Consider the following 26,668-nt stretch of genomic DNA (forward strand, 5'->3'; position numbering starts at 1 on the left):
ATATCATCTTGCTCGTTCACTGGGCCTACCTTTTCTTTTTGCCCGTCTCCCAAGGCAACAAATAAGCCTAAGCTTAGGAGCAGATACTCTTTTCGAGTTCACTGACACATTGTAGAAAATGCACGCATATTTTGGTGAAATTACTAAGATTTAAATACGTGATTGTGACTTGTAAGTTACTTAGATACATGTGTGCATAGGTTTCATTTGTGCATTGGATGCGACATTAAATGGGGGTGGACAAATTCACAAGGCTTTCAGAATCATCCTGGGAAATCCTCCCCCGGATAATTTTGAGCATCAAAGACTTAATTTCCTGCAATCTGGTTATTTTTAATGCGCCAATTTGCACGTTTAGGTTACCATTTTATGATGGAATTGTTTTTATGTACAGGAAAACACCAAAATCGGACACCAGCGAACAGGTTAGCTTCTATGCCTGTGTACACATATATTCATTTCTGGATTTTGATAGCTCAGATGGATTTTTGCAAAATATCTTCTCATCAAAATCTATTCCTTTGTCTTCTGATGTCGTGGCTTGTGTTTCTTTGAAGCGAATAGCCAAAGTGTGGTCTCTTAAAGCTTGGTGTTGCGTTCAAGTAACTAAATCAAACAAATCTGTGACTATTTTTTCCACACTTATATTCCCTAAGCAAGTTAGGGAATCCCATCGTTCTTATACTTTCCCCCCTATTTTCAGATGCAGATGATGAAGATCATCAAAAACAACATATTAAACGCCCTTTTTGTTGAGGTGAAAATGATCAACACACAAGTTGTGGGATGTCTTGGATTCTACTTCCAACATTGAGATTGCAGGCTGGTTTGCATGGTAACGCCACAGGTTTATTTTTTCTTTCTTTCTTCCCTTTTTATTATTCCGAAAACAGAATGTCATTAAAAGAGATGCAGTGAAACAGAGAGAGGTGTCAGTTTTGTAGAAATAAGACCTGTAATTTAAAATTCTGCCCTAAAGCAAGAAAGGGAAAAAGCTGCAGTTGAATTCCAAGAAACAATCAGTTCATCTCCTCTTCTCTTGTGGATACTGTTATTTTTCCATGCAGTCCAAACTCCAGCCAGGTCTCATTTTGGAATGACGAATTTAAATATCAAGATAAGTAAATGGTGAATTGTGAATGGGCTCAAAACACAATTACTCATAAAAAAACAAGAGCATGAGCCTGAATCATTTTTCGTTCATTATTAAAACTTATTTTTTATATAATCAGAGGAAATGAACTGTTAAAAATTAAAACATATATACAGATATCGTTAAAAGGTGGTAACAATTAAAACACGAAGGCACGCGGATGATCTCACACCTCTTTTTTCCCTTTATTCATCCCCCCTTCCACACCTTTGTTTTTGTCTTTTAATAGTGCGTCTAAGTCGCTCCCCTGTAGAAGAATTCCATCGTTATACCTTCTGTTGATGCTCCATGCTTTCCACTGTTTTGGTGGAGGAGGAGGAGGAGGAGGAGGTAAAGGAGTAGGAGGGGAGCCTGTCGTGTGCGTCAGTAAGTCAAGCATGTTCCAATAACGGGCATTATCTGCTGCTATTTGCAGTGTGCTGTAACCAGGCAGTGCGCAGCGCTTTTTATTTGTTAAAAAATTGCTCCTTGGTGATGGAAACGATCTCAGAAGGAATATCATCTGCACGGGCAGAAATAAGGTAGGCTGAAGCTATCTTTTAGTTTGCTTATGCGAAGCGCTCTGTGGCTGTTGATGAATTATTAAAGCAGAGGAGATTTCCGAGTTTTAAGTAGGTTGTAGTACTCCACTGAAACACCTGGCTCTATGTCAGTTTTACCCAAGTTGCAAGATGCACTGCAGTTTCAGCACCACAGACAGCAACTGGATGTCATAGAGAAAGTGAAAACATTTTTCATTTTCATCGTACCTAAAAATGCTGTCTGAACTTTTATGTTTTAAAATAATTCTATAATGCTCTTGCTCAGGAATCCAACCCTTGCCCTTGACTCTACAAGCACAATGCCAAACGCAAAATCCTCAGCTGAACCTCAGCTATAAGTGGTCAGAAGATGGCGGGAGGTGTAACGAGGGCCACGGGGATGGGACACATCCTGAAGTTGAATGTGCGGTTGTTAGCGGTGGCTGTGCTACTGGGAACTGATGTGAGCTGGCTGGGCTTGAAAGACCAGGTTGGGGTCAATGCCCAGAACAACGAGAGAAGGGTATTGGCACATATCCCTGGTGATATCATCATAGGAGCTCTGTTCTCTGTCCACCACCAACCACCTGCAGATAAGGTACATTTTGATGTGTTTATGTGCATATGCTTGCACACATCTCAGTGTAACCCTTTAAAGTCTGAGTCATAAAATAAACGCTAGAAAATTTAAATTTTGCAAAACAGGAGTGGTTATTGAACCTTCTGACAATTAAAACAAATGAAATATTAATATTTGCATATATGAGTTTTAATTTGTATCATATTTGCTCCATCCTGCATTTGTTATTTTTTGTTTGCAATTTATTGATAAAAAAACAGGGGGGGGGGGGAGAGAGATCACATACACTAGGCGTTAAGGGGATTAGTGTCACAAATGTAAATCATCCATCTGTGCTGATCAGGTCCATGAGCGAAAGTGTGGTGCGGTCCGTGAGCAGTACGGGATCCAGAGAGTGGAAGCCATGATGCACACTCTGGACCGAATTAATGCAGACCCCACCATCCTTCCCAACATCAGCCTGGGCTGCGAGATCAGGTCAGCACTGACAAAGCTCACTGTGTTGTCTTTTTGTTTTAGCAGGACATTGTTGTCAGCCTTACACAATATTTACACAATGAAGAATTTTTATTCAACTGATGGTTTGGCTTACAGACTGGTTCATTATGAGATAAATTATAATATTATATTAAACACAGAATTTTAAGAAGGCTTCTAAACTTTGGTTTGGATGAATAGACAATATCAAAGTACATGGGGGAGATGTTTATAGGCATCAGAGGAGAACCAAGCAAACTTTCAAATAGACTCTGAAGATGGTTAAGTGCAAGCAAGTGAACCGTAGCTGGAGGAATTAAGCCACAAAAGCAGCATGACAGGTAAGGGTAGAGTGTAGTTTCTTTTGAATTAAATGCAGTATTTAAAAGCAACATTTTGAAGTCATCAGCAAGCCTGCTTGTGATGACCTGCTTGTGTTTCCTGACACAGCTCATGGAAAACAAAGTGGGAATTTTGTACTATAAAGACCTTAAAAGACACTGATCCGCTCTGATTAGCACAGACTTCCTAAACATTGAATTCCAGACTTCTGAGGAATTTTGAAATTGTCTTTGTGTAGTTGTTTCCTCAAAATCACTGAAGCACAGACTGTACAATCCTCACCTCATGTTCCCATAATTCCTGCCAAAACAGTGTGATTGCTAACTCAGTCTTTCTACACCAGGGATTCGTGCTGGCACTCTGCCGTGGCACTGGAACAGAGTATTGAGTTTATTCGGGACACACTAGTGTCAAGCGACGAGGAGGAGAGCCAGGGCAGATGCACGGCAGAAGGAGGGAGCATGCTTCTTCAGGGGAAGAAGCCTATTGTGGGACTTATTGGACCAGGTTCCAGCTCTGTGGCCATCCAGGTGCAAAATCTCCTCCAGCTCTTCAACATCCCACAGATAGCTTACTCAGCCACCAGCATGGATCTCAGTGACAAGGTACGGCTAGTCAACAAACTCGCTAACAACAGAGCTGCAAACTTTAAATCCACACTGAATAACAAAGCAGTAAGCATGTCCTCATCAAAGTGTTAGGACATGCGTAGCAAGTGTGGCAGGGAAAAAAAACAAAAAAAACAAAACAGTTAGTGCTTTGAGTTTTTTGGTTTTTGTTTTGTAAAATACAAAAACACAAACCAATCTAAAAACTTCAGCTTGGTTTACATCATGTTCGATAAAATGTGATCTCAATTTTGAGAATCTGCTTGAAGCTAGCGCACAGCGATGGGTATGGTGTAAAGATTATAAGGGATGAATATGCAAACTAGTAGACGAGCTGTTGCATGCAGATAAGCCAGCTAAACTGCCAGACTGGTGATCATGTAAATTCCTTCCAACAGAGCCTGTATAAATATTTCATGAGAGTGGTACCATCAGATATGCAACAGGCCAGAGCAATGGTGGACATTGTCAAGAGATACAACTGGAGCTACGTGTCTGCAATACACACTGAAGGTAAGACTGTGTATATCAGAGTGTTAGGGTTTTTTCTGTTATTCTGCTTTATTCTGTTCCTGCCAAAGACCACATATATACATATATAAGAATCTATTTTAAAGCTTTTTAGTCATCAGGAAGCACGTGACTCCCCATTCATTCATCTAATTCAAGAATTTTTAAGTTTACCTGTGAGGGGGTGTAAAAAAAAAGCACAACACACAACAAAAGGAGCTTAGCTGAATATATCGAAAAATTCAAAAAGCCTTGTGAAGCAATAATTCTAAAATGTGCTTTTGTCTTTACATCCACGCCCACAAACATATCAATGTGCATTTTTTAGGCAAATTCATTGTCTGTTAATGTACAACTGATCATTAAAAAAATTCTAAATTGATCATTGTCACAAGCTTTGAACTGTTTGTGTATCAGGCTGCTTTGTCCCCTGATTTCATTAATGCTTAAGTTTCTGCCTAACATTCTTACAGCACTAACTTTACTTAGTGTTCCAGCGATAAAGTAATAAACTTTCATATTTATTGTTGTCCTCTGGCGACAATGACACACCAGGCTGCGATGCACAATACTCCCCAAAAAGCAAACGTCAGTGTAACAAACATTAACTAATCACAAGAAAATATACTCCGAATGCATCACTCTTATCTTTATTCAAAAGGGTTTCCATATATTTACTGCCTCTTTTATAATGTCTCGGTGGCTCCAGGACATACAATTCTGAAATAAATCGCTCTTAAGTGCCAGATTTTGTCAGGATTGTTCCTTTTTTCTTCTTCTTTTTTTTTTTTAGTATAATTACCAATCTACTGTAGGGCAGGATTTAAAGTAAGTGTGTTTTGCATGCTGAATTTTCTTCTCCAGGGTACTGTAAAGTAGTCTGATGTTTACACTACATCTATTCTTCTAGCATGTACTACATGTTAAAAACACATTTTTTAACATGTAGTACACAATGGGGGTTATCCAGCTGACTTTCTATTTCTTATTTCATGAATGTAATTACATGTGTACACTCTGATTTTTTCCTATGTATGTATATATGTATTACCTGAACAGTTTTCCACAATTTTGTGAACCAGTTACATCAGCTAAAGAAGGCATTCGCCACTCTGGAAAGTTATATATATATATATATATATATATATATATATATATATATATATATATATATATATATATATATATATATAAAAATAATATTCATCCTTGGTTGTCTTTACTTTTAAATATCTGTGAAATGGAGTGAGCTTTGATTATTAGTCTTTTAAAAGTTAGACTCTCAGACTCATGGAAGGTTAACCAGTTTCTTGGAAAGTTAGAACAAACACAGAGAAACATTAAAGAGTATAAAGCAATTTTAGTGTATATAAAATACAGCATCACTAATATGAATGGCAGAGAATTTCATCATTTCTAAAGCACAGAAAATCAATTTAAAACTGTTGCTGCTGACACTCAAGAACGCAAGCAACGTTACTCACGTGTAGTGATAGAAAAAAAATATTTCAAATAGTGAGGGAGAGCATCCTCGCGAAGCATGAGAAAGTAGGTGACCTGATTTCTAGCAAAAACAGGGAAGTTTAACCCCTGACAATTCCTGTAATTGGGGGGAAAATGTACCAGATTCCCAAGTGCTGCGCTGGCATTACGCAAGTGTTCATACATTCATCTGTATCTGTGTCAGCACACTAAAATCAATTGGACTAAGCAGTAAATGTGTTAGAAACATCACAATGAAGATGCTGAAGCAATTGTTGTTCAGTAATGTGAACAAAATTGTTGGAAAAGTCAGAGATAAATTTGAAATTTAGATGAGAATGATACACAAGCTGGAAAGGATGTGCAGCAGGTTCGGAGGATTAAGGACAGAGATGGAAATGTACTAACATGTGAAGAGAGTCTGCTGAGAAGATGGTGGGAGTACTTTTAAAGCTGATGAATAAAATGTCACAGGGAGGAGGACAGATGGAAGATAGTCAGTGAAGCAGGAAGCGCATAAGATTAGTAAGAAAAAAGTGACTGCAGTTATGAAGAGGATGAAGAATGGAAAAAATGCTGGGCCTGATGGCACCATTTTGGAGGTGTGGAGATGTCTAAGAGAGATGACAGTGGACTTTTTGGCCAGATTTTTAAACACAATCCTGTAGAATGCCTCAGGAATGGAGAAGAAGTGTACTGGTAGCAATTTTCAAGAACTGGGGTAATGTGACGATGAAGACTTACGCATGTATTGCAGGAGGATGTTCAAAGAGTTGTTGTGTCAGAGGAGGATGCTTGGGATAAGAAGCAGTCAAAAGAAGAAGAAGTTAGCAACAACTATTTAACAGACCCCCAGCTTTTATGTTTTTACGAACACCATTGCATTCATGTGGTTACCTCCACAGGTAATTATGGTGAGAGCGGTATGGAGGCATTTAAAGACATGGCAGCAAAAGAAGGGATCTGCATTGCCCACTCTGACAAGATATACAGCAACGCAGGGGAGCAAAACTTTGACAAGCTTTTGCAGAAACTCAGAGGCCATCTACCCAAAGCCAGGGTTGTGGCTTGCTTCTGTGAGGGCATGACAGTCCGAGGGATACTGATGGCCATGAGACGACAACGCCTAGTGGGAGAGTTCGTCCTCGTCGGAAGGTGAGTGACGACTTCTGGCATGTAGGATTCTTTAGACTGCATTTCTTAATTGTTGGAGTTTTTGCTTTTATCAGAAGCTGTTAAATCCTCTTGGTATCATGTGCTACTTTCCAATTCAGATTTTTTTTTCTTATATCCACCATCAGGAGAAGATTGTTGATTTGTTGTCTTCCTGTCATCATCAACAACATCATCATTATCCTTGTTATCATCAGTGTTTTCATTGCATCCATCAACATCATGAATAACTAAGGGAACCAAAGGTATTTTTCCTTTACATCTTTTTTTGCACATTTTTAGTTCAGTTGTGAATATATTAACATTTATTGAATTTTAATTACTACTACTACTGCAGCCAAATGATCCATATAGAGAAAAAGGTAACAGAGCCATACATTCTTCTTCTTCTTCTTCTTATTGTTGTTGTTGTTATTATTATTATTATTATTATTATTATTATTATTATTATTATTATTATTATTATTATTATAGCTGTCACAACAGTAAATAGAGCCAGACCAACGTATTCCAGTTACTCTGTTTCCCTTTTATAAGAAAATCTGAGTCGACTAATCATTAGATACAGCATTGTTTTCCTGATGTCCAGTATGTTAAAATATAGTCATCATTATGAGAGATCTCGCACCCTACCACATCAAATCTGCTCTTGATTTGGCCTATGTTTAATGCATGGATCATTCTAACGATACGTTAAATGAAGAAACTGTCAAAGATTGTGAAAACCGAGCAGGGAGGAAAGCATTCAATTAGATACACAAGGGGAGAAAACAAGCAGAAAGAGGTGGTTGATTTAGCAGGAGGTTTCACTCTCTCCGAGAATAACATGTTTTATTTTAAGGTTTAGCTCTCTGGCTTGCTCTCGTCCCTGGTGGTCTATAAATGCCTTTCCTCATTAGGAGCCACATATGTAGGCTGTCGCTCAAATCTGACAGCAGGAAACATAAAATAACCTTGAACTACATATTGCAAAACACTGTGTTCTACCATCTATGTTATCCATACAGAGCTTTCAGGTAGCCGTGCTATTGAAATGTGCTCATTATTAAAACTTGTGGTTAATTTGTTAAGATGTCCCTCATTATGAGAGTGATTAGATTCGAAACGTACTGCGGAGGTGTCAGATTTGTCTCCAGTTGCTTTTGATGCATTCATGCAAGCATTAATGAGCACGCGTTTTATGAGTTCTGTCCTTCAGTGATGTGTATTTAACATCATCATCATCATTTTTCTTGCATTTTTTTGTTAGCTGCCTCCACAAACGATCATTTTCATTTTAGCTTGAAAGATCTGTCACCTTGCAGTACATGCCTAGACTGGATGCTTTTTAAATTGAGGTACTTAAGCCTGTTTTATACAGCTGCATCTGATCAGCAGCCAAAACTGAGCTCATGTAGATAGATATCTATGGATAAATGAAAATGTATCACACAAAAACCTTGTATATAAAGGCAAAAGGTTATATAAGTACACTCTCTATTTTTAGTCACATTATTGCTCTAGAAGTGGGAATGTCAACTATGTTGGACTGGGTGTACCGAGTTCTGCAACCTTGGGATGAATTTCAAAATAATTTACTAAGTTAATGGCCACTGTTTGAGGTTGACCTGTGTCTTGCTCTTCATTTAGATAGATTAGCTTTTACATTTTACAGAGTTGATCTGATTCTGGCCTGTGGTTTTTGCCATTTCAAATGTTACTTTATATACCCTCTGGTTTAGCTTCAGTTTAAAGTTTTGTGGTTTGATTAGTAATCATGTTGTGACTATTTATGCTTTGAGGATTTAGATTTTGTGTTATTAATATTTGATTATTTGTGTTTGGTTTACTTTGTCTCCCCTTCTAGTTTCTTGGATCTTTTTGTCGAGTCTTTCTCTCTGTTTGTGATTCTGTGTTTGGTCCCTCGTGTGCCACATGCTTATGCCTGAGTTTGGATTTTCCAGTTTGGGACATTTTTAGTCTTTGAACCAAATAAAAGGTTATTTTTCATTTATTTTGTTTTGTCTGCATATTCCTCCTTGCCCACTCATGACACACACGCTCCATCAGTTCCTTTACAAAGCGCTCCAACTAATCACTTAGAGTTTTTAGTGTTAGCAGAGCAACACGATCCCCGACTGGCTTCTCACCTGCAAATTGGTGTGATGCATTGGACCGGTTGTTTGTGGGAGTGTTTTTTTTCTTCTTTTGGTCATACAGCTGGTTTGGATTTTTTATTTTATTTATTTTTTGTATGTGTGTTTTGTTAAATTTTCAGATTTTAGATATGGGAACGTTTGTGGCCTCAAGTTTGTTTTATAGAAGTGAGGAGTTCTAAAGTATTTACTCATAAAAATCTTCTCATACATGTATTTTAAAGTGAAATAAGAAAACGATGTGTGTTCACACGTATCTGTGTGTGTGTGTGTGTCTGTGGATGCACATCCTTGCACGTTTATGTGAGTCTTCAGGCTGTAGGTGGTGTAGCAACATGCTGCATACAGCATATTGCCCTCCAAGGTCGATGTGTGGGTTTTAGAGCTCTCGTTCAAGTGTGATTCAAACTATCCGGAGTCCAAGCCCTCCATGCTTTTCATATCCATTTCTGCCTTTTTCATGCCAGTGTACCATTTCTGTACTTGCTTCTCTAAGGATGAGTTATGAAATGATCTCCTACCTCACTCTCATAAAAAAAAAAAAAAAAATCCACCCACACTACTGTTGTGTAACTCCAGCTCGGTTAGCGAAGTTTTCAAAAATGACTTCTTTTTTTCAGTTAGAAGGGTGCAATTGTTTGTGTCAGTGAAGTGTGCATTTTTACATGTATGCACATGCGTGGATGTGTAATCACCCTTCTTTTTTTTTTGCCTTTTTTCTGACTGTAGACAAGTATCCAGAGGGAGAGATAATAATAGATGGGAGTAGAAATCTTTTCAAGCAGTTCACTGATAGATATAGCTTACTGACTCCAAGACCTCTGTGTTTTTCAAAAAACACCACATCAGATGTGCAGACACTGCAGTCTGCTGATGTTTGTTTGGAGTTTATTCACCGGTGGATTTTTTTTTTTTTTAAGAAAAAGGACCTTTAAGGTCCTTCGCCAAACAAAAATAAATATTTTATGTCATAATTTTGAGTTCCAATATATTATGAACCTTGACAGTTAGATTTAAATGAATAGTAACAGATTGGTGCAGAGATGCAAGTTGTTAAAATCCGAGAAATTAATTAAAGAATAAAATAGGGAAATAAAAAAAACAAAACAAATGCTTAAAAAAATGCTTTATTTTTTATAACTTTGTAAGTCTTGTGTTGGCTTATCGGAGTCATCATTGTAAATGTTATTCTCATTTCAGTCATTCATTTATGAAGACACCTCTGGTCTCTTCCAGTCTGAGCAATTGTGTGCCAATAAATTATTATCAACACAACAGCTTTTCAGCAAAAAAAAAAAAATCCATCGTGAATTCAGTGTTATTTTACTTTCTAAATCCACCACAAGATATCTGCAAGCAGTGAGGAGGGGGAAGCAGTTCAACACTGCATAGTTGCCATGGCAACACGATCTGATCATGTTAAAAGCATAGATGCAAGCGCTCATAGGAAAACATATGAATGCTTATTGCAACACTGACCCAGATTTATTTTTGAGGCAAACTCGGAAGGAGTGTGAATCTATAGAACAAGTTTAGGAAAATATATTAATAACAGAACTAAAATATGATCACGCTTCTTGTTTGTGGGCTTCGCAGATAATTTCCTTCAGCTGTGACAGTCTCAGAAATCTAAAAATCAATTTCATAACTTTCTTGATTCCTGGTGTGATGATTGTATTTGTTTTGCTGAAAATTGGAAAATATTTGCTACCTGTGAAATAAGATGCCACTTGCCCTTGGGCAGCTTTTGAGAAATCCATATAAAAATCCATATATATTTATAGGTAGGTAGGGGTTGAAAAGCATTACTTGGCAGAAAAGCACCAGGATTCTATATCGCTGACATTCACACTCGATTTCCAGGTTCGCTGTACTAATTCTTATCTGATAGTCCTGAATGGTGCTTTAAAGAGATGTCTCTTTTACAGTTTGCAGTGTAGCCCTTTTCAATTTGTTTCTCTGGTGTAAAGTGTTAAGTTTTCCAGCTGTGCTTAAAAGTTTTTAGCAAATCTTGCTGTGTGCACTACACCTGTTGAATGCTTTCTGGGAACTAGCTGTCCCGCTAGCTATGTTTTTATATACTTTATACTCACATTTATAAGCCAAAAAATGAAATAAAAAGAATAAATAATAAAAATAAATAATGAAGCAAATAATTAAAAAAATAAGAAGAATAACATCCTAATAGTAACAGTACTTACCTGAACTAGCTGTTGTACTTTTTTTCTAATTTTCCCTTCCTCCTGTCCAGCGATGGCTGGGCTGACAGGTATGATGTGACTAATGGCTACCAGAAGGAAGCAGCCGGGGGAATCACTATAAAGTTAAAGTCGGCGTATGTGACCTGGTTTGATGATTACTACCTGAACCTGAAGCCTGACGCTAACCTGAGGAACCCCTGGTTCCCCGAGTTTTGGCAGCACCGCTTCCAGTGCAGGTTGAAGGGACATCCACAGGAGAGCACTGCTTACAACCGCACTTGCACTTGTTAGTAAAACACCTACTTAGACACTTTTAATGAATCAGTAAAATACTATCATTACAAGGGTTTTTTATTGTCTCCTTTCTGTCCACAGGGAGAGAGTCTCTGCGGCATCAATATGCCCAAGACACCAAGATGGGCTTTGTCATAAATGCCATTTATTCTATGGCTTATGGCCTACATGCCATGCAACAAGCACTTTGTCCAGGATATAAGGTATGAGGACTGACAGAAAACATTTAAGTGCTTTCACATCAGTTGTGACAGCAGTGACATCACTTTCTCTTCCACAGGGTTTGTGTGAGAGCATGCGTCCCATTGATGGTCGCAAGCTGCTAGATTTCCTGATGAAAACCAACTTTACTGGTGTATCTGGGGAGGCCATCCTCTTTGACCAGAACGGAGACTCACCCGGCAGGTAAGGCCTGAGATGGCAAAGGCAGGAAAAAGGGGACAGGAAAAGCATAAATTGCTGTTTCATGTGTGTTTATATTGCATGCTTGCCTCAGGTATGAAATCATGAACTTCAAGCAGACAGGTGAAGATGAATACGCTTACATCCATGTGGGAAGCTGGGATCAGGGTGGCCTAAAGATGAATGATGAAGAAATCTGGAGCAACAACAGTGAAATCATCCAGTCAGTCTGCTCTGAGCCCTGCCAGAAGGCACAGATTAAGGTATGAACCCGTTCAGCGCACTCAAGGGCCAGAGTTACGCCTCTAAGGTTTAATACTCAAAATTTTAATCTATAATGTATTTGCTTTTTTTTTTTTTTTTTTTTTTTTACAGTTTGTAGCAATAGTTGTACACACAATCGTGACGAGATCATATATCAAACCAAAAGAAAATGCAAATAACTTGATTTTAATGTGTGCATCAAACTAAAGGGTGAATTATGAACATTTTCTCTTTCTGATGCCACTCATAATTCATGATGCCATACGACCACATATAACCACAGACCAGAGAACTCGGGACAGTTATAATGAAGAAACCTTTCGAAAAACACGACCCACACAGCAGCCTTAAATTGATCCCACGGGTTCACAATTTCTAAAACTGGTCCAGTCAGATCCTCGAGTACTCTGCCAGGGATTCAGCAAAGCTCTTTGTTCAAGCTTTTATCATCTCCCATCTGAACCTTTTTAAGCTTCCTCCAGCTAATTCAAATCACGAAGAACACTGAAGTGTCCCTCTCCAGTATTTTTCCCTAAGTTCTAATATGAATCCGTCTTTACTTCTGACACCCTGTTGTTTATGTGCAGCAGTGCACCGCTACAGAAGCAGCCTGTTGGAATGCTGAATGAAATGCAAAGCGAAGTGCAATGCAAAACAATCAAACCCATCTTTAGTTGAAAATTGTACTGAGACAACATATCAAAACGCTGAAACTGACATAATCTTTTTTTTTTTTCTAAATTTGTACTATTTACATTTTAAACCATTTCTCAACTGTTGTGGGGAAATCGTTGTAGAGCTATGACAACATACGGCATTTTATAGGTTTGTAAGTTTTCTTGTAGTGGCTGAAAAATACATGTAGTGAAAGAAATAGAACGAGAATATGATCACCTCTCACAAGCATTTCAGATTATACTTGTGTTAATGACTGTTAATTACCTCCATATTGGAAAAAACAAACAGTCACCTAGAGAGGACAAGACTCAGCTGTACATCTAAAGGGTAAAGGTCACTCTTTTGAGGATGCCAGTGTTCATATTTTGGACCGGGAGTAAAAGGAGTAAATGAGGCCATGTATGTCCACTGTGAACGACCATTAATGAATAGAGAAACTGTCACCACCTACAGTGCAGTCTTGAGATTCCTACCCAGAGGCCTCAACCCCCGCTCGGATCTTGTGGTAGTGACCCATGCCTTTTTTTCACATCTTGGCTCATGTGATGGGGCACATAATTAAAAGTGGTGCTACAAGGGTTTAAATACCTGGGACTTTCCACCATTTGGTTTCAGAACTGAAGAAGCTCATCTGGATGAGAGGTGAATCGCCTTAAAGAATTTGAGAAAGTCCAGTCGTTTTCTTTCCTTAGACTGTCATGACCTGGATGACTGGGAACCTACACAGACAGATTCCCAATCATGTCCACCCACAAAGGCAACCTACCTTCGCACTATTAGAGGATGCGGCAGAACCAAAGGAAATGGGAAACTCCGCACAAAAATTTTAGTAATTCTGATTAAAACTCCAGACCACTAACCACTAACCCTCCGCACTTCCACTTTTCCTTTTCCAGCTACACTTCTTCATATACGTGTTGCTATGGTGAGGAAAGTTTTTTTGTTAATAATGAGACTCAATTACCTTCTGGACGTTTTTTTCTTCTTCATTTGCTCCCCTGGTGAACAAATTCTCATTTTCTTAGCATGTGGAGCAGTCAGAGGGTAAGATTACCTACAGGAAATTGTCATTGGAGCATTGAGACCTTTCCAGTCTTTCATACTGGTGTGTCTGTGTCTCCAGGTGATCCGTAAAGGAGAGGTGAGCTGCTGTTGGACCTGCACTCCCTGCAAAGAGAATGAGTTCGTGTTTGATGAGTACACTTGCCGAGCCTGTGAGCTTGGCTCCTGGCCCACAGATGACCTCACTGGTATGCACTACTTCATCTGTGGCACTTTCACTTACACATATACGGTTTCCGCAGTGGTCAGAGGAGCCACGAAATCTGGGTCCACCGCAGTGACGGTGGACCACATCCGTTAACAGCCCTAGCATTCTGTACAAAGACACACTACTGCACAGAGATCAACAAATATAGTATTCACATATAAAGAGACCTGGATCCAGATTTCTTTGTAAACTGTCCTATCATATTTTATTTCCTCTCTAGTTTGAAAAAAATATTTTTTCTTAAATTTTACACACAACAGTTACATTGTTGATGCCCACAGTGTTGCAACATGAGTGAAAATCTGTTGCTGGAGTAAGCTACAGTCTGTTGCCTGTTTCATGAAAATACACAAATACACTAGTTTTAATATTTCGCTAACAAATGCATCACATTTTTGTATGAAACTTTTCATGTTTTTTCTCTCGCTAATCATGATCTCTCTGCACCCCTCAGGTTGTGAGCCAATTCCAGTGCAGTATGTCCGCTGGGGGGATCCAGAGCCCATTGCTGCTGTAGTCTTTTCCTGCCTGGGCCTCATGGCTACACTTTTTGTTACATCTGTTTTCATCAAGTAATTGGAGCCAATATCTATACATTTAACTATGAATGCACAGGATGTTTACATACATATTCAGGACTAGCAAGGGCTAACATCAGTTTATTTTGACCTACTGTTGGTGTTTTACTGTGACTCTGTAGATGTTTTTAAAGTCTGATGTCCCTGTTTGCAACTGGTTGTTAGTGATATATACAATACATCCTTTGCGGTATTGAATGTCTCATGCTTTTGTATGACTAACATTTAATTAGACAAAGTAAAACAGTCACTGCGGTGCTCTGTGTATCTTTTATCAGCTGTGTGAATCTAGCTGTTTCATTTATCTGTAGGTTTTGGGACACTCCTGTGGTCAAGTCATCCAGTCGGGAGCTCTGCTACATTATTCTGGCAGGAATATGTCTGGGCTACCTGTGTACTTTCAGTCTTATCGCAAAGCCACACATTGTCTATTGCTACCTCCAGCGGCTGGGAATCGGACTGTCCCCTGCCATGAGCTACTCTGCTCTCGTCACCAAGGTACTTTTTCTGTTTAGTTATCAGAAGGTAGGGGAACAAGCACATAAAGTATATGCACGTTAGCGTCTTCTTTCACTTCCTATGAAACTAAGTGGGTTAAAACTGGTGCTCATTGTGTATCAGCTGCATTTGAAACCAGCTTGTTCTTTTAAGCACTAAAATAGGTATTCTACAGTATTTAATTTAAATTTCTGATCACATTTTCCCTATATCACTACTATACCTAGGGATGGGAATTGATAAGATTTTCACGATTCCAATTCCATTTTAGATTCTGTTTAACAATTCGATTCTTTATCGATTCTCCTATCGATTCTTGTTTTTAAAAAAGGAGAAGACACCCACAAAGGCAACCTCCGTGAATCGCAACCTTATCGTGGTGGAGGGGTTTGTGTGTCCCAGGGATCCCAGGGGCTATGTTGTCTGGGGGCTTTTGCCCCCTGCTAGGGTCTCCCATGGCAAATTGGTCCTGGGTGAGGGACCAGACAAAGAGCGATTCAGAAGACCCCAATGAAAAAAACATCGAGGGAACAGTTTACCCTGCCCGGGATAGGGTTACCGGGGCCCCGCCCTGGAGCCAGGCCCGGGGAGGGTGCCCGAGGGCGAGCGTCTGGTGGCCGGGCCTTAGTCCATGGGGCCCGGCCGGGCACAGCCCGAAGAGGCGACATGGGCCCATCCTCCCGCAGGCCCACCACCCGCAGGAGGCGCCATAGGGGTCGGGTGCATTGTGTGCCGGGTGGCGGCCAGGAGCGGAGGCCCTGGCGGACTGACCCCCGGCTGCCAAGACTGGCAATAGGGACATGGAATGTCACCTCTCTGGTGGGGAAGGAGCCTGAGTTAGTGCGTGAGGTTGAGAGGTACCGGCTAGATATAGTCGGGCTCACCTCTACGCACGGCTTGGGCTCTGGAACCAGTCTCCTGGAGAGGGGCTGGACTCTGTCTCAGTCTGGAGTTGCCCCTGGTGAGAGGCGGCGGGCTGGGGTGGGTATTGTAATATCCCCTCGGCTTGCTGCCGGTACGTTGGGGTTTTTCCCGGTGGACGAGAGGGTTTGTTCCCTGCGCCTTAGGGTCGGGGAACGGGTCCTGACTGTCATCTGCGCTTATGCGCCGAGTGGCAGTTCGGAGTACCCAGCCTTCTTAGAGTCCCTGGGGGGGGTGCTGGAAGGTGCTCCACCTGGAGACTCTGTTGTCCTGCTGGGAGACTTCAATGCTCACGTGGGTAACGACAGCGAGACCTGGAGGGGCGTGATTGGGAGGAACGGCCTCCCTGATCTGAACCCGAGCGGTGCTTTGTTATTGGACTTCTGTGCTAATCACAGTTTGGCCATAACGAACACATTGTTCGAACATAAGAGTGTCCATAAGTGCACGTGGCACCAGGACGCTCTAGGCCGTAGGTCGATGATCGATTTTGTAATCGTATCACCAGACCTGCGACCATATGTTCTGGACACTCGGGTAAAGAGAGGAGCTGAGCTGTCAACTGATCACCACCTGGTGGTGAGTTGGATCAGGTGGCGGGGGAGGACGCTGGACAGACCTGGTGCACCTAAACGCGTAGTGAGGGTGTGCTGGGAACGACTAGCAGAGGCCCCAGTCCGCGAGATCTTCAACTCACACCTCCGGCAGAGCTTCAACAGCATTCCGAGGGAGGCGGGGGACATCGAGTCCGAATGGACCATGTTCAGCGCCTCCATTGCCGAAGCTGCTGCATTGAGCTGCGGCCGCAAGGTGGTTGGTGCCTGCCGTGGTGGTAATCCCCGAACCAAATGGTGGACACCAGAGGTGAAGGGAGCCACCAAGCTGAAGAAGGAGTCCTATCGGGCTTGGTTAGCCTGTGGGACTCCGGAGGCAGCCGACAGGTATCGACAGGCCAAGCGGAATGCGGCTCGGGCAGTGGCTGAAGCAAAAACTCGGGTGTGGGAGGAGTTCGGAGAGGCCATGGAAAAAGACTTTCGGACTGCCTCGAAGAGGTTCTGGCAAACCGTCAGGCGTCTCAGGAGGGGAAAGCGGTGCTCTACCTGCACTGTGTATAGTGCTGGCGGAGCGCTGCTGACGTCGACTGAGAAAATTGTCAGGCGGTGGAAGGAATACTTCGAGGACCTCCTTAATCCCACTGACGCGTCTTCCGAGGAGGAAGCAGAGTCTGGGGATGAGGGGAATGACCCGCCAATTTCTGGGGGCGAGGTCACTGAGGCAGTTAAACAACTCCTTGGTGGCAGAGCCCCTGGTGTTGATGAGGTCCGCCCCGAGTTCCTGAAGGCTCTGGACGTTGTAGGGCTGTCCTGGCTGACACGCCTCTGCAATGTTGCGTGGAGATCAGGGGCAGTACCCGTGGATTGGCAGACCGGGGTGGTGGTCCCCATCTTTAAGAAGGGGGACCGGAGGGTGTGTTCCAACTACAGGGGGATCACACTCCTCAGCCTCCCCGGGAAAGTCTATGCCAGGGTGCTGGAAAGGAGAGTTCGTCCGCTAGTCGAACCTCTGATGCAGGAGGAACAATGCGGTTTTCGTCCTGGTCGCGGAACACTGGACCAGCTCTTCATCCTCTCGAGGATACTTGAGGGTGCATGGGAGTTTGCCCAACCAGTCTACATGTGTTTTGTGGACTTGGAGAAGGCATTCGACCGTGTCCCTCGGGGTGTCCTGTGGGAGGTGTTGCGGGAGTATGGGGTGTCTGGCCCATTGCTACGGGCCATTCGATCCCTATACAACCGTTGCAAGAGCTTGGTTCGCATTGCCGGCAATAAGTCGGACTCGTTCCCGGTGGGTGATGGGCTCCGCCAGGGCTGCCCTTTGTCACCGGTTCTGTTCATAATTTTTATGGACAGGATTTCTAGGCGCAGCCAAGTGGCGGAGGGCTTTCGCTTTGGTGGCCTCAGGATCTCATCTCTGATCTTTGCGGATGATGTGGTTCTGTTGGCTTCATCGGGTGAGGGCCTCCAGCTCGCACTGGAGTGGTTCGCAGCCGAGTGTGAAGCAGCGGGAATGAGGATCAGCACCTCCAAATCTGAGGCCATGGTTCTCAGCCGGAAAAGGGTGGAGTGCCCACTCCGGGTCGGGGATGAGGTCCTGCCCCAAGTGGAGGAGTTCAAGTATCTCGGGGTCTTGTTCGCGAGTGATGGGAGAAGGGAGCCGGAGATCGACAGACGGATTGGGGCTGCGGCTGCAGTAATGCAGACGCTGCACCGGTCTGTCGTGGTGAAGAGGGAGCTGAGTGTAAAAGCGAAGCTCTCAATTTACCGGTCGATCTACGTCCCTACCCTCACCTATGGCCACGAGCTGTGGGTAGTGACCGAAAGAACGAGATCGCGGATACAAGCGGCGGAAATGAGCTTCCTCCGAAGGGTGGCTGGCATCTCCCTTAGAGATAGGGTGAGAAGTTCGGCTATCCGGGAGGGGCTCAGAGTAGAGCCGCTGCTGCTCCACATCGAAAGGAGCCAGCTGAGGTGGTTTGGGCATCTGACAAGGATGCCCCCTGGGCGCCTCCTGGGTGAGGTGTTCCAGGCATGTCCCACCGGGAGGAGGCCCCGGGGCAGACCCAGGACACGCTGGAGAGATTATATCTCTCGGCTGGCCTGGGAACGCCTTGGTGTTCCCCCGGATGAGCTGGAGGAGGTGGCTGGGGAGAGGGAGGTCTGGGCCTCTTTGCTTAGGCTGCTGCCCCCGCGACCCGGCCCCGGATAAAGCGGATGAAGATGGATGGATGGATGGAGAAGACACAGGTCAATTAGCTTAGAACTTTGTTTTATGTCTTCTCTTTGAACAAGAAATTTAGGAGTAACCCAACAGTGAGATGTTAAGAGATCCACAGCCTATGGCTCTTTGATGGGGTGTCACGGAGTCCCCAGAAAAAAAAATTGTAAATGTAAAATAATAAAATAAATATTCTTCTGTAGCAATAACAAAGTATAACATAAATTATTCTGTAGCAATTACACAAAAATATCCAGTAATGTCACTGCCTACAATTAAAGACATTCACTTACCGAAAATCTGGGCCATCTGCTGTGGCAAATAGATGCAAGCCTTTGACCACAAACTTAGTCACTGCTCGGTGACATTCGTCTATCCTGGCCTAAAAGGAGATGCTACCGGTAGACTGCAGCGAGAACTGGCAGCATCTGAGCCAGCCAGACTCTGCCTCTCTCATCATGGTCACCTAAATGCAATGCAGAGTAATAGCAGGTTTTGTAATAAGGCAGATCGCGCTAACATAATATGCACTGTTAGTTGATTATTATTTACTTGCCGTATTAACAGGACCGCTGCTGCTGAGTTGAGATTCACTAGTCCTAGGCAGCGGAATTAAAAACATGACATTCATTTAAGGTTATCGCGTGTTTTGTGAGCAAATGCTTTTGCATATTCGTAGTGTTTCCTCCCTTAAATGAAATATCTAGTTTGCAAGTATTGCAAGTTGTCCGGTTGTCATCCGTTCTCGTAAAGTATAACCAAACGTTTGTGCCCAGGCACCAGGTTTCCTGCCAGGTAAATGACGCTCTGCAAAGTGGGGCATTGTTTGCAAAAATGACAAACAATTCAAATTAATTGAAACAGTGGGAACCGGTTGTCAACAAGAACCGGTTTTCGATTCCCATCCCTAACTGTACCTGTGGAATATACAGTATACTAAAGAGTGTAGTTACTGTGACAGTAACTACTAGTTACTGTCACATTTTTTTCTCATTGGGACTTTCAGTGTTAAATAACATGTTGGAATTGAGCTGCACGGTTAAGAAGCTATCAAAACAAGCCTGCAAAACGTACAACACTATATTGCCAAACGTATTCACTTCCCTGTACAAATCATTGAATTCAGGTGTTCCAGTCACTTACATCATCACAAGTGCATAAAATCAAGCAGCTAGGCATGCAGACTGCTTCTGTGAAAGAACGGGTCGCTCTCAGTGAATTCCAGCGTTGTACTGTGACAAGATGCCACCTGTGCAACAAGACTAGTTGCGAAAATTCCTCACTACTAAATATTCCACAGTTAACTGTAAGCGGTATTATATGAAAGTGGTAGCAATTGAGAATGACAGCAACCCAGCTATGACGTGTAAGGCCATGTACAATTGGGGTTAGTGGACACTGAGGAGCACAGTGAGCAAAGTTTACTAACTTTCTGCAGAGTCAGTCGCTACAAACCTCCAAGCTTCATGTAGCCTTAGCTCAAGAGCAGTTCGTAGAGAGCTTCATGGGATGGAAGACTAAATTACTCAAAGAAGATGTTTTTTCTATAAGTCCCAAATGACTGACTTTAAAGGACTTTATCATTTTGACAGATCAAGGGCTTTCTAATTTCATTCAAAATTTCTCTTTATAAACCACTTTTTATCAAACTGCTTATCTACTGTTGTAGTCTTATGTTTTCAAGCATAAATAGAATGGCAACTCTAGAGTAATGTTGGGAGAGCCACCTCCAGAGACTGAATGATAGCCAATTGTAAGAGAAGCATGGTAGAAGTTGAGGGTCTGAGTGTGGGCTGAGGTTGCTGCTGAAGAACTGGGAAAGGGATTATTGTCATGAATCAGTGCAAGATGTATTCTCCACAGTCGATGGAATTGAAGCCTGCATAACCATTTGATCTATTTTTGATCCAGACCAACCGCATAGCACGGATCCTGGCAGGCAGCAAAAAGAAGATCTGTACCAAGAAACCGCGTTTTATGTCCGCCTGCGCACAATTGGTCATCGCCTTCCTACTCATACTCCTGCAGCTGGGGATTATTGTGGCACTTCTCATCATAGAGCCACCACAGGTATGTGCGGGTTTCCTTTGTAATGTGGGGAATGGTCATATACATTTATTTATACAACTAGAGAAGCTTCTTCCTTCCTTTAGGTGATCTATGATTACCCCAGTATCCGTGAGGTGCACTTGATCTGCAATCTGACCACTCTGGGGGTGGTAGCACCGCTGGGCTACAATGGCCTGCTTATCCTCAGCTGCACCTTCTACGCCTTCAAGGTACTTCAGCATAGCAATAGTCAATAATACAAGGCTTACTAAGATTTTCGGTTACTTTTATATGTTTTTGTTACTCACTTTTCTTTCCTATGTACTGTTCATTTTACTTTACCACGCCCTGCTTTAAAATGTACATACTCCCTTTTCCCACACAGACTCGTAATGTACCAGCTAATTTTAATGAGGCCAAGTACATTGCCTTCACCATGTACACCACCTGTATCATCTGGCTGGCCTTTGTTCCAATTTACTTTGGCTCCAACTACAAGATCATAACCATGTGCTTTAGTGTCAGCCTCAGTGCCACAGTGGCTCTCTGCTGCATGTTTGTCCCCAAGGTAAGAAAGAAAATAAAAACCCTAAAAATCTAAAGATTTTCTGTTTGGTTTGGCATTATCCCTTTTCACACATTTTTTTACACTTCCTTCTTGCTCATTTCCATTATCAGGTCTACATCATGCTCGCCAAGCCCGAGAAAAATGTCCGCAGCGCTTTCACCACATCCACAGTTGTGCGCATGCATGTGGGCGATGCTAAGAAAGCTGCCAAATCTGGCAAATCTTCTAGCAGCATGGCCAACTTGTTTCGACGCCGTGGCTCTACGCAGGACAACATAAGGTACAAGCTGGCGTTAACGTATATATATATAGAGAGATAAAAACAAACAAACAAAGATTTTATTAACATAGCTGTGAGCCTATCAATCAATAGATTTAACATTTTGTCTATGTTCAAGGGCTGTGTCTAACATTCACACACACACACACTCTGATGACTGTAATATGATAAACTTTGCTTAACCTTCTAACTTGTAGACAACTCACTCTACCACCTGAGCCACATGCCCCAAGTCTACAGCATCTGGTATTTTCAGGTGATATCCCATCCAAGTACTGACTGAGCATGCTCAGGGTGGTATGGCTATGAGATGAAATGAGGTCATGTACTGTAGGACTACCTTTGTTTTGAATTTTTAAAGTGTTTCCTACTCTCCATAGCATTTAAACTAGAGTGAACTCCTTAAGTAGTAGCTTATTTTTTCCATTAGCAACTGTATAATGACGCATTGTGAGATAAAAACTTTGAATCAATTTATGTTTTTAAAATGAAAGTTATATTTAGTGCTTTCTAATTTATAATAACAAGCAATGTGAGACCATATTGGCACAGTTTCCGATGATATTTTCGATAAATAAATAAAGTTTGATAGGAGTTGCACGCCACATTAGCAGTGCCATAGTAAATGGCCTGTATTTGTATAGCGCTTTACTTAGTCCCTATGAACCCCAAAGCACTTTACACTACATTCAGTCATTCACCCATTCACACACACATTCACACACTGGTGATGGCAAGCTACATTGTAGCCACAGCTGCCCTGGGGCGCACTGATAGAGGCGAGGCTGCCGGACTCTGGCACCACCAGGCCCTCTGACCACCACCAGTAGGCAACGGGTGAAGTGTCTTGCCCAATGACACAACGACCGAGACTATCAGAGCCAGGGCTCGAACCGGCAACCTTCCAATTACAAGACGAACTGCCAACTCTTGAGCCACGATCGCCGATTAGTTGTTTCTGTTCACGAGTCCATCAAACGATATGGAAGATCTGCTTAGATATAGTACAGCTAAGAGCTGTACACATGTAGAGCAGAAGTTGTTGCAACAGGCTGAATATGAAGCCAAGAAAAACTTCTCCCAGAGCTGGGAGTATGTAACCTCATTTGGGTTACGCACTCCCAAAGGATCCCCACTGCCTTTAAGGATTTCTCTTTCGAGGAAGGATAAAAGAACATGCAAAGAGACTTAATATTACACAGCAGGCAAAAGATAGAACATAGGAGAGTAGAAATACTCGTGAGAGGAATTGGAACATGAGCCTCATCATGGATTATAATAGTTTAAAGAAAAACCCTGGTGTGATGTTGAAATAAATTACAGATATTTACACCAAATACTTACATATTTACTGACAACTTGCAGTATTACACTATAAGTATGAGATTACTTACTGCCATTCATGTGATTTTCAGTTCCAATGGGAAATCAGTTACATGGACACAGAATGAGCGTGGATACAGACCAAACCTGTGGAAGAGGATGTCATTTCACGTGAAGAAAAAGGATCCAGTCGAGGCAAATCAGACAGCCATCATCAAGCCATTCTCTAAAGATGGGGATACACCAGCAGACAACAGTGTCAAGGAGCAGTACGATGAGCCACAGCTTTCTCAGTCTTTCACCTGCACACCCTCTCAGTCACCTTTGCCCACCATCAGTCAGCATGCAGCGAAGGCGGCGTGTCATCAGGGAGGAGAGGATGCCGAGGATGCACAAGTTTTACCCACCTATTTACCCGAGCACCCCGCTGGGGTGAGAAGAAGGGGCGGGGACAACAGCCAAAGTGTTGGTGCATTGAATGATGGAGACATTAGCATCATAGGAGTGGGTGACATTGGCATAGGGATGATTGGCGGCCAAACTCAGGGTACCACAATCATGGACCAGATCAGTAGTGTGGTTAACCGTTTCACTGCCAACATCAGTGAGCTGAATACCATGATGCTGCCAGGGGGAGCCACCGTCAGCCCACCCTCCACCACTGCTCTGCCTGCTGCTACTGCAGATACCACGGCGTGTCCACCTCAGTACCTCGCGCCCAGGAACAGACAGACACCCTCCACCGTCACCACATATGCGGAGGTAACAGCCGTCTCCAGTTTCTGCGAGAATCGACCAGCGGGTAAGATTTATGAGCACCTGGCCGGGACTTGCGTGAGTAGCAGACGGGCCAAGGATATGGAGGAGCTCATGGCTCTGACGCCTCCCTCTCCATTTAGAGACTCATCTCTGAGCTCCAATGGCAGCTCTCCCCCTTCCCTGTCCCCTGCCTCTGAGGCTGAATATGACCAGCTGCTGCTGAGACATTACAGCCAGAGCTCCTCCTCTCTTTAAACCTGCACCCCTCTCCCACAACTTATTTTCCTTTTTTAATCTTCTATCCAGGGAGCATTTTAAACTCCAAGAGACAAAACTTCCCACTGGACCAATCTCTTTGATGCCTTTCTTCGTGTGGATATTATGAATGTTTAAGGCTTTTTTTTAATGAACAGATGCTTATTTTCAGATTGCGACTGGGCACACCCACATTGAGTACTGAAGGACTTAGAGAGGAATACCAATAGAAGGATTTAAAAAATTGGACCGAAATAAACATAAGGGCATTTTAAAGACTTTTTACTGCTTTTCTGACATGTTTCAAACTCAGTTTTAAACTCCAAAGACAACTTTGATAAGCTGAAGAAATGAAAATCAAACAACATTTTTTTTAAATGGCTATTGGTCTAGAGACTCCAGGTGTTTAGAAAAATTAAAAATTACTACAAAACCCCAACATCAAATATGATTGTGTTTTAGTTGGATATTTTTCATTATCTTTTATCATTAACATAGAGAGTAAATGTGTTTTTTTATCTTTAGCTTGTTGTTGACCTTATGCACTTTTTCTACTGACAAACTGCCCTAACATGTAATATTGTGAGACCCCGCTGGATCCAGATTGTAGGAAGAAGCAAGAAGGTATTTATGCGAAAATCAAACAATTTACTGCCAATCACAAAAGACATGAGAGCGCATTTTGTATCCTGATGCTAAACGGGGAAAGTGGTCAAATGCTGCAAATCAGCCATCAGGTTTTTCTCTTTCTCAGTGACCTTTTTCGTGTACTGAGGATCAAACACCTCCTATCCCAAGAGGACAGAAGCTTTTTATGTCTCAAGGAAGTCAGACATTTTCCCAGTGGACGCGTTCATCAGGTGTCTAACCCACAAACAGCGTTCGGACTACTTGGATGTCTTCTTTAATTCTTTGATCTAGTTGTGACTCAGTTGAATGTATAAGTTTCAAGATCTGTAGTGGACCAAACTGATCTTCCACCTCAGGATGTGTTCAGCTGTAACGTGCTGAATGACTGTCGTCATGTGGCGGATCAAAATGTCTCCAGTTTGCATGATGTCAGGATTTGTTTACACTCTCTGAGGTATGTTTGTAATGATTTACTTTTTAATATCGTAATGTCAAAATACTATTATGAATATATACAGTAGCACAGTAACAATACTAATAGTGATATTGATGTGCTTTTAAGGTTAAAGGAGGAGATTTAAATTGCGCCAGATTTTTCTTTCTACCAAAAAAAGTTTTTTTTAAGTCTTGCTTTTTACTTATATGTGTGCCAGTGCATTGAATTACTTTGTGGTTATGTAAAATATGCTACTGAAAATCTTATTGTAAGCCAATTCAAATTTCTTATGCCTGAATATTTTAATTCATTTGGTATGCTTTTTTTTTGTTCTTCTTTTTTGTCTGCACTTTTGCCTCTCTGAGGTTTAAGGTCAAGAATAATATGGATTCATAGGTTTGCAGGTTTTCAGCTTCTAAGATGTAACTGATGATACTGACATGGTAGCTAACATATGTCTGGTTATCAGACCTTTTTCTTTTTACTATTTCCAGTCTGGCTTCAGTCCCTAGCTTCTTTTTTTGTATGATATTTCCATACAGACAGGAATGCGTTTATGTTTTTTTGAAATGTGCAGTATGTTATTTCAATATAAAAAAAAAAATGTTCATGGATAGTCGCCACATATGCATGCATGCAGCTTGTACCAGTCGTGCAGGTTTATTATAATATATGCCACTATTTTCTGACATGATTTAGAGAATGGTTGTCTTATGTTTTTTATCCAATTTGCAGATTTAATTCACAGCTTGGTCTTCTACTGCATTAAAGGTTTCCATTCAAAACTAGCGCTTTGTAAATTATTGTTAATAGCCCTTATTTACAATGAAGGAATGGAGAAATGCTTCATAATGAATATGACAATAATAATTAAATTTTAATATTTAGAAAGTTGAAGTAAAATGTAATATCTCTGTATAACTCACAACTAGTACTAACAAATGGCAATCATTTTATAGGAATTTATGTTTTTATTGTCGTTTTGGTTTGGCAACTGAGTTTTTTCCACAATGTATTTTTCCTCTGGCTGACCAAATCCCTATGGTGGGTTTCTGTTCCCTACTGGATTAGGTGGCTGCTCCACAGTTTGGAGAACCAATGTTTTAATGAGTCGCATCTCTGAAAACTGGATCGTGTGCACCCTTTCTGTCAAATCATGCTGCAATACTTTAGAAACCTAAGGGAAAAGGCATTTCTAGGACGTTCTTTATTAAATAACGTGATATAATTTCGTATGCCATACACTGTAGTCCAAAAATGTATAGTGAGATTAAGAGTTCAAAAGATAGCGGGCAAGGTTAATTCATAGTTGGAGCATAATAAGCTTAAAGTAAAGTAAGTAAATAAAAAGCTTTTTTAGGGCTCTAACTGGCTTGCAGTCTCCACTACATTCCTAAATTTTAGTAGGAATGCAGGTTACTGTGCGTTGATTTCTTTCTGGAAGAAAAAATCAGTGATTATTCTTTATTTTCATTTAACTGTAAATGAAGAGAGAATTGGGAATAA

The 26,668-nt window shown here is 41.8% G+C and overlaps 1 protein-coding gene across 1 annotated transcript; it reads left to right on the forward strand.

The window, feature by feature from the left end:
- Positions 1 to 1,491: 1,491 nt before the first annotated feature.
- grm5a (glutamate receptor, metabotropic 5a) lies at positions 1,492 to 25,950 on the forward strand. The gene is made up of 18 exons (XM_006800075.2): positions 1,492 to 1,674; positions 1,961 to 2,272; positions 2,598 to 2,731; positions 3,417 to 3,678; positions 4,080 to 4,194; positions 6,579 to 6,828; positions 11,233 to 11,468; positions 11,558 to 11,679; positions 11,757 to 11,881; positions 11,973 to 12,141; positions 13,944 to 14,070; positions 14,545 to 14,662; positions 14,980 to 15,166; positions 20,774 to 20,932; positions 21,016 to 21,141; positions 21,297 to 21,479; positions 21,590 to 21,759; positions 23,175 to 25,950. Exons 2-18 carry the CDS (start codon positions 2,045 to 2,047, stop codon positions 24,094 to 24,096), a joined length of 3,633 nt encoding a protein of 1,210 aa, XP_006800138.1. The 5' UTR covers positions 1,492 to 1,674; positions 1,961 to 2,044; the 3' UTR covers positions 24,097 to 25,950.
- Positions 25,951 to 26,668: the final 718 nt, after the last annotated feature.

This window comes from Neolamprologus brichardi, chromosome 10 (genome assembly GCF_056152115.1).
Source record: "Neolamprologus brichardi isolate AB-2024 chromosome 10, ASM5615211v1, whole genome shotgun sequence".
NCBI classification, from domain to species: Eukaryota; Metazoa; Chordata; class Actinopteri; order Cichliformes; family Cichlidae; genus Neolamprologus; species Neolamprologus brichardi.

Bases quoted from the DNA above. Each gene is read 5' to 3' on its own strand.
- grm5a (XM_006800075.2), top strand. From the start codon at position 2,045: ATGGCGGGAGGTGTAACGAGGGCCACGGGGATGGGACACATCCTGAAG. The intron at 2,273-2,597 runs GTACATTTTGAT...TGTGCTGATCAG, and splicing joins ACCAACCACCTGCAGATAAG to GTCCATGAGCGAAAGTGTGG. The intron at 21,480-21,589 runs GTAAGAAAGAAA...TTCCATTATCAG, and splicing joins GCTGCATGTTTGTCCCCAAG to GTCTACATCATGCTCGCCAA.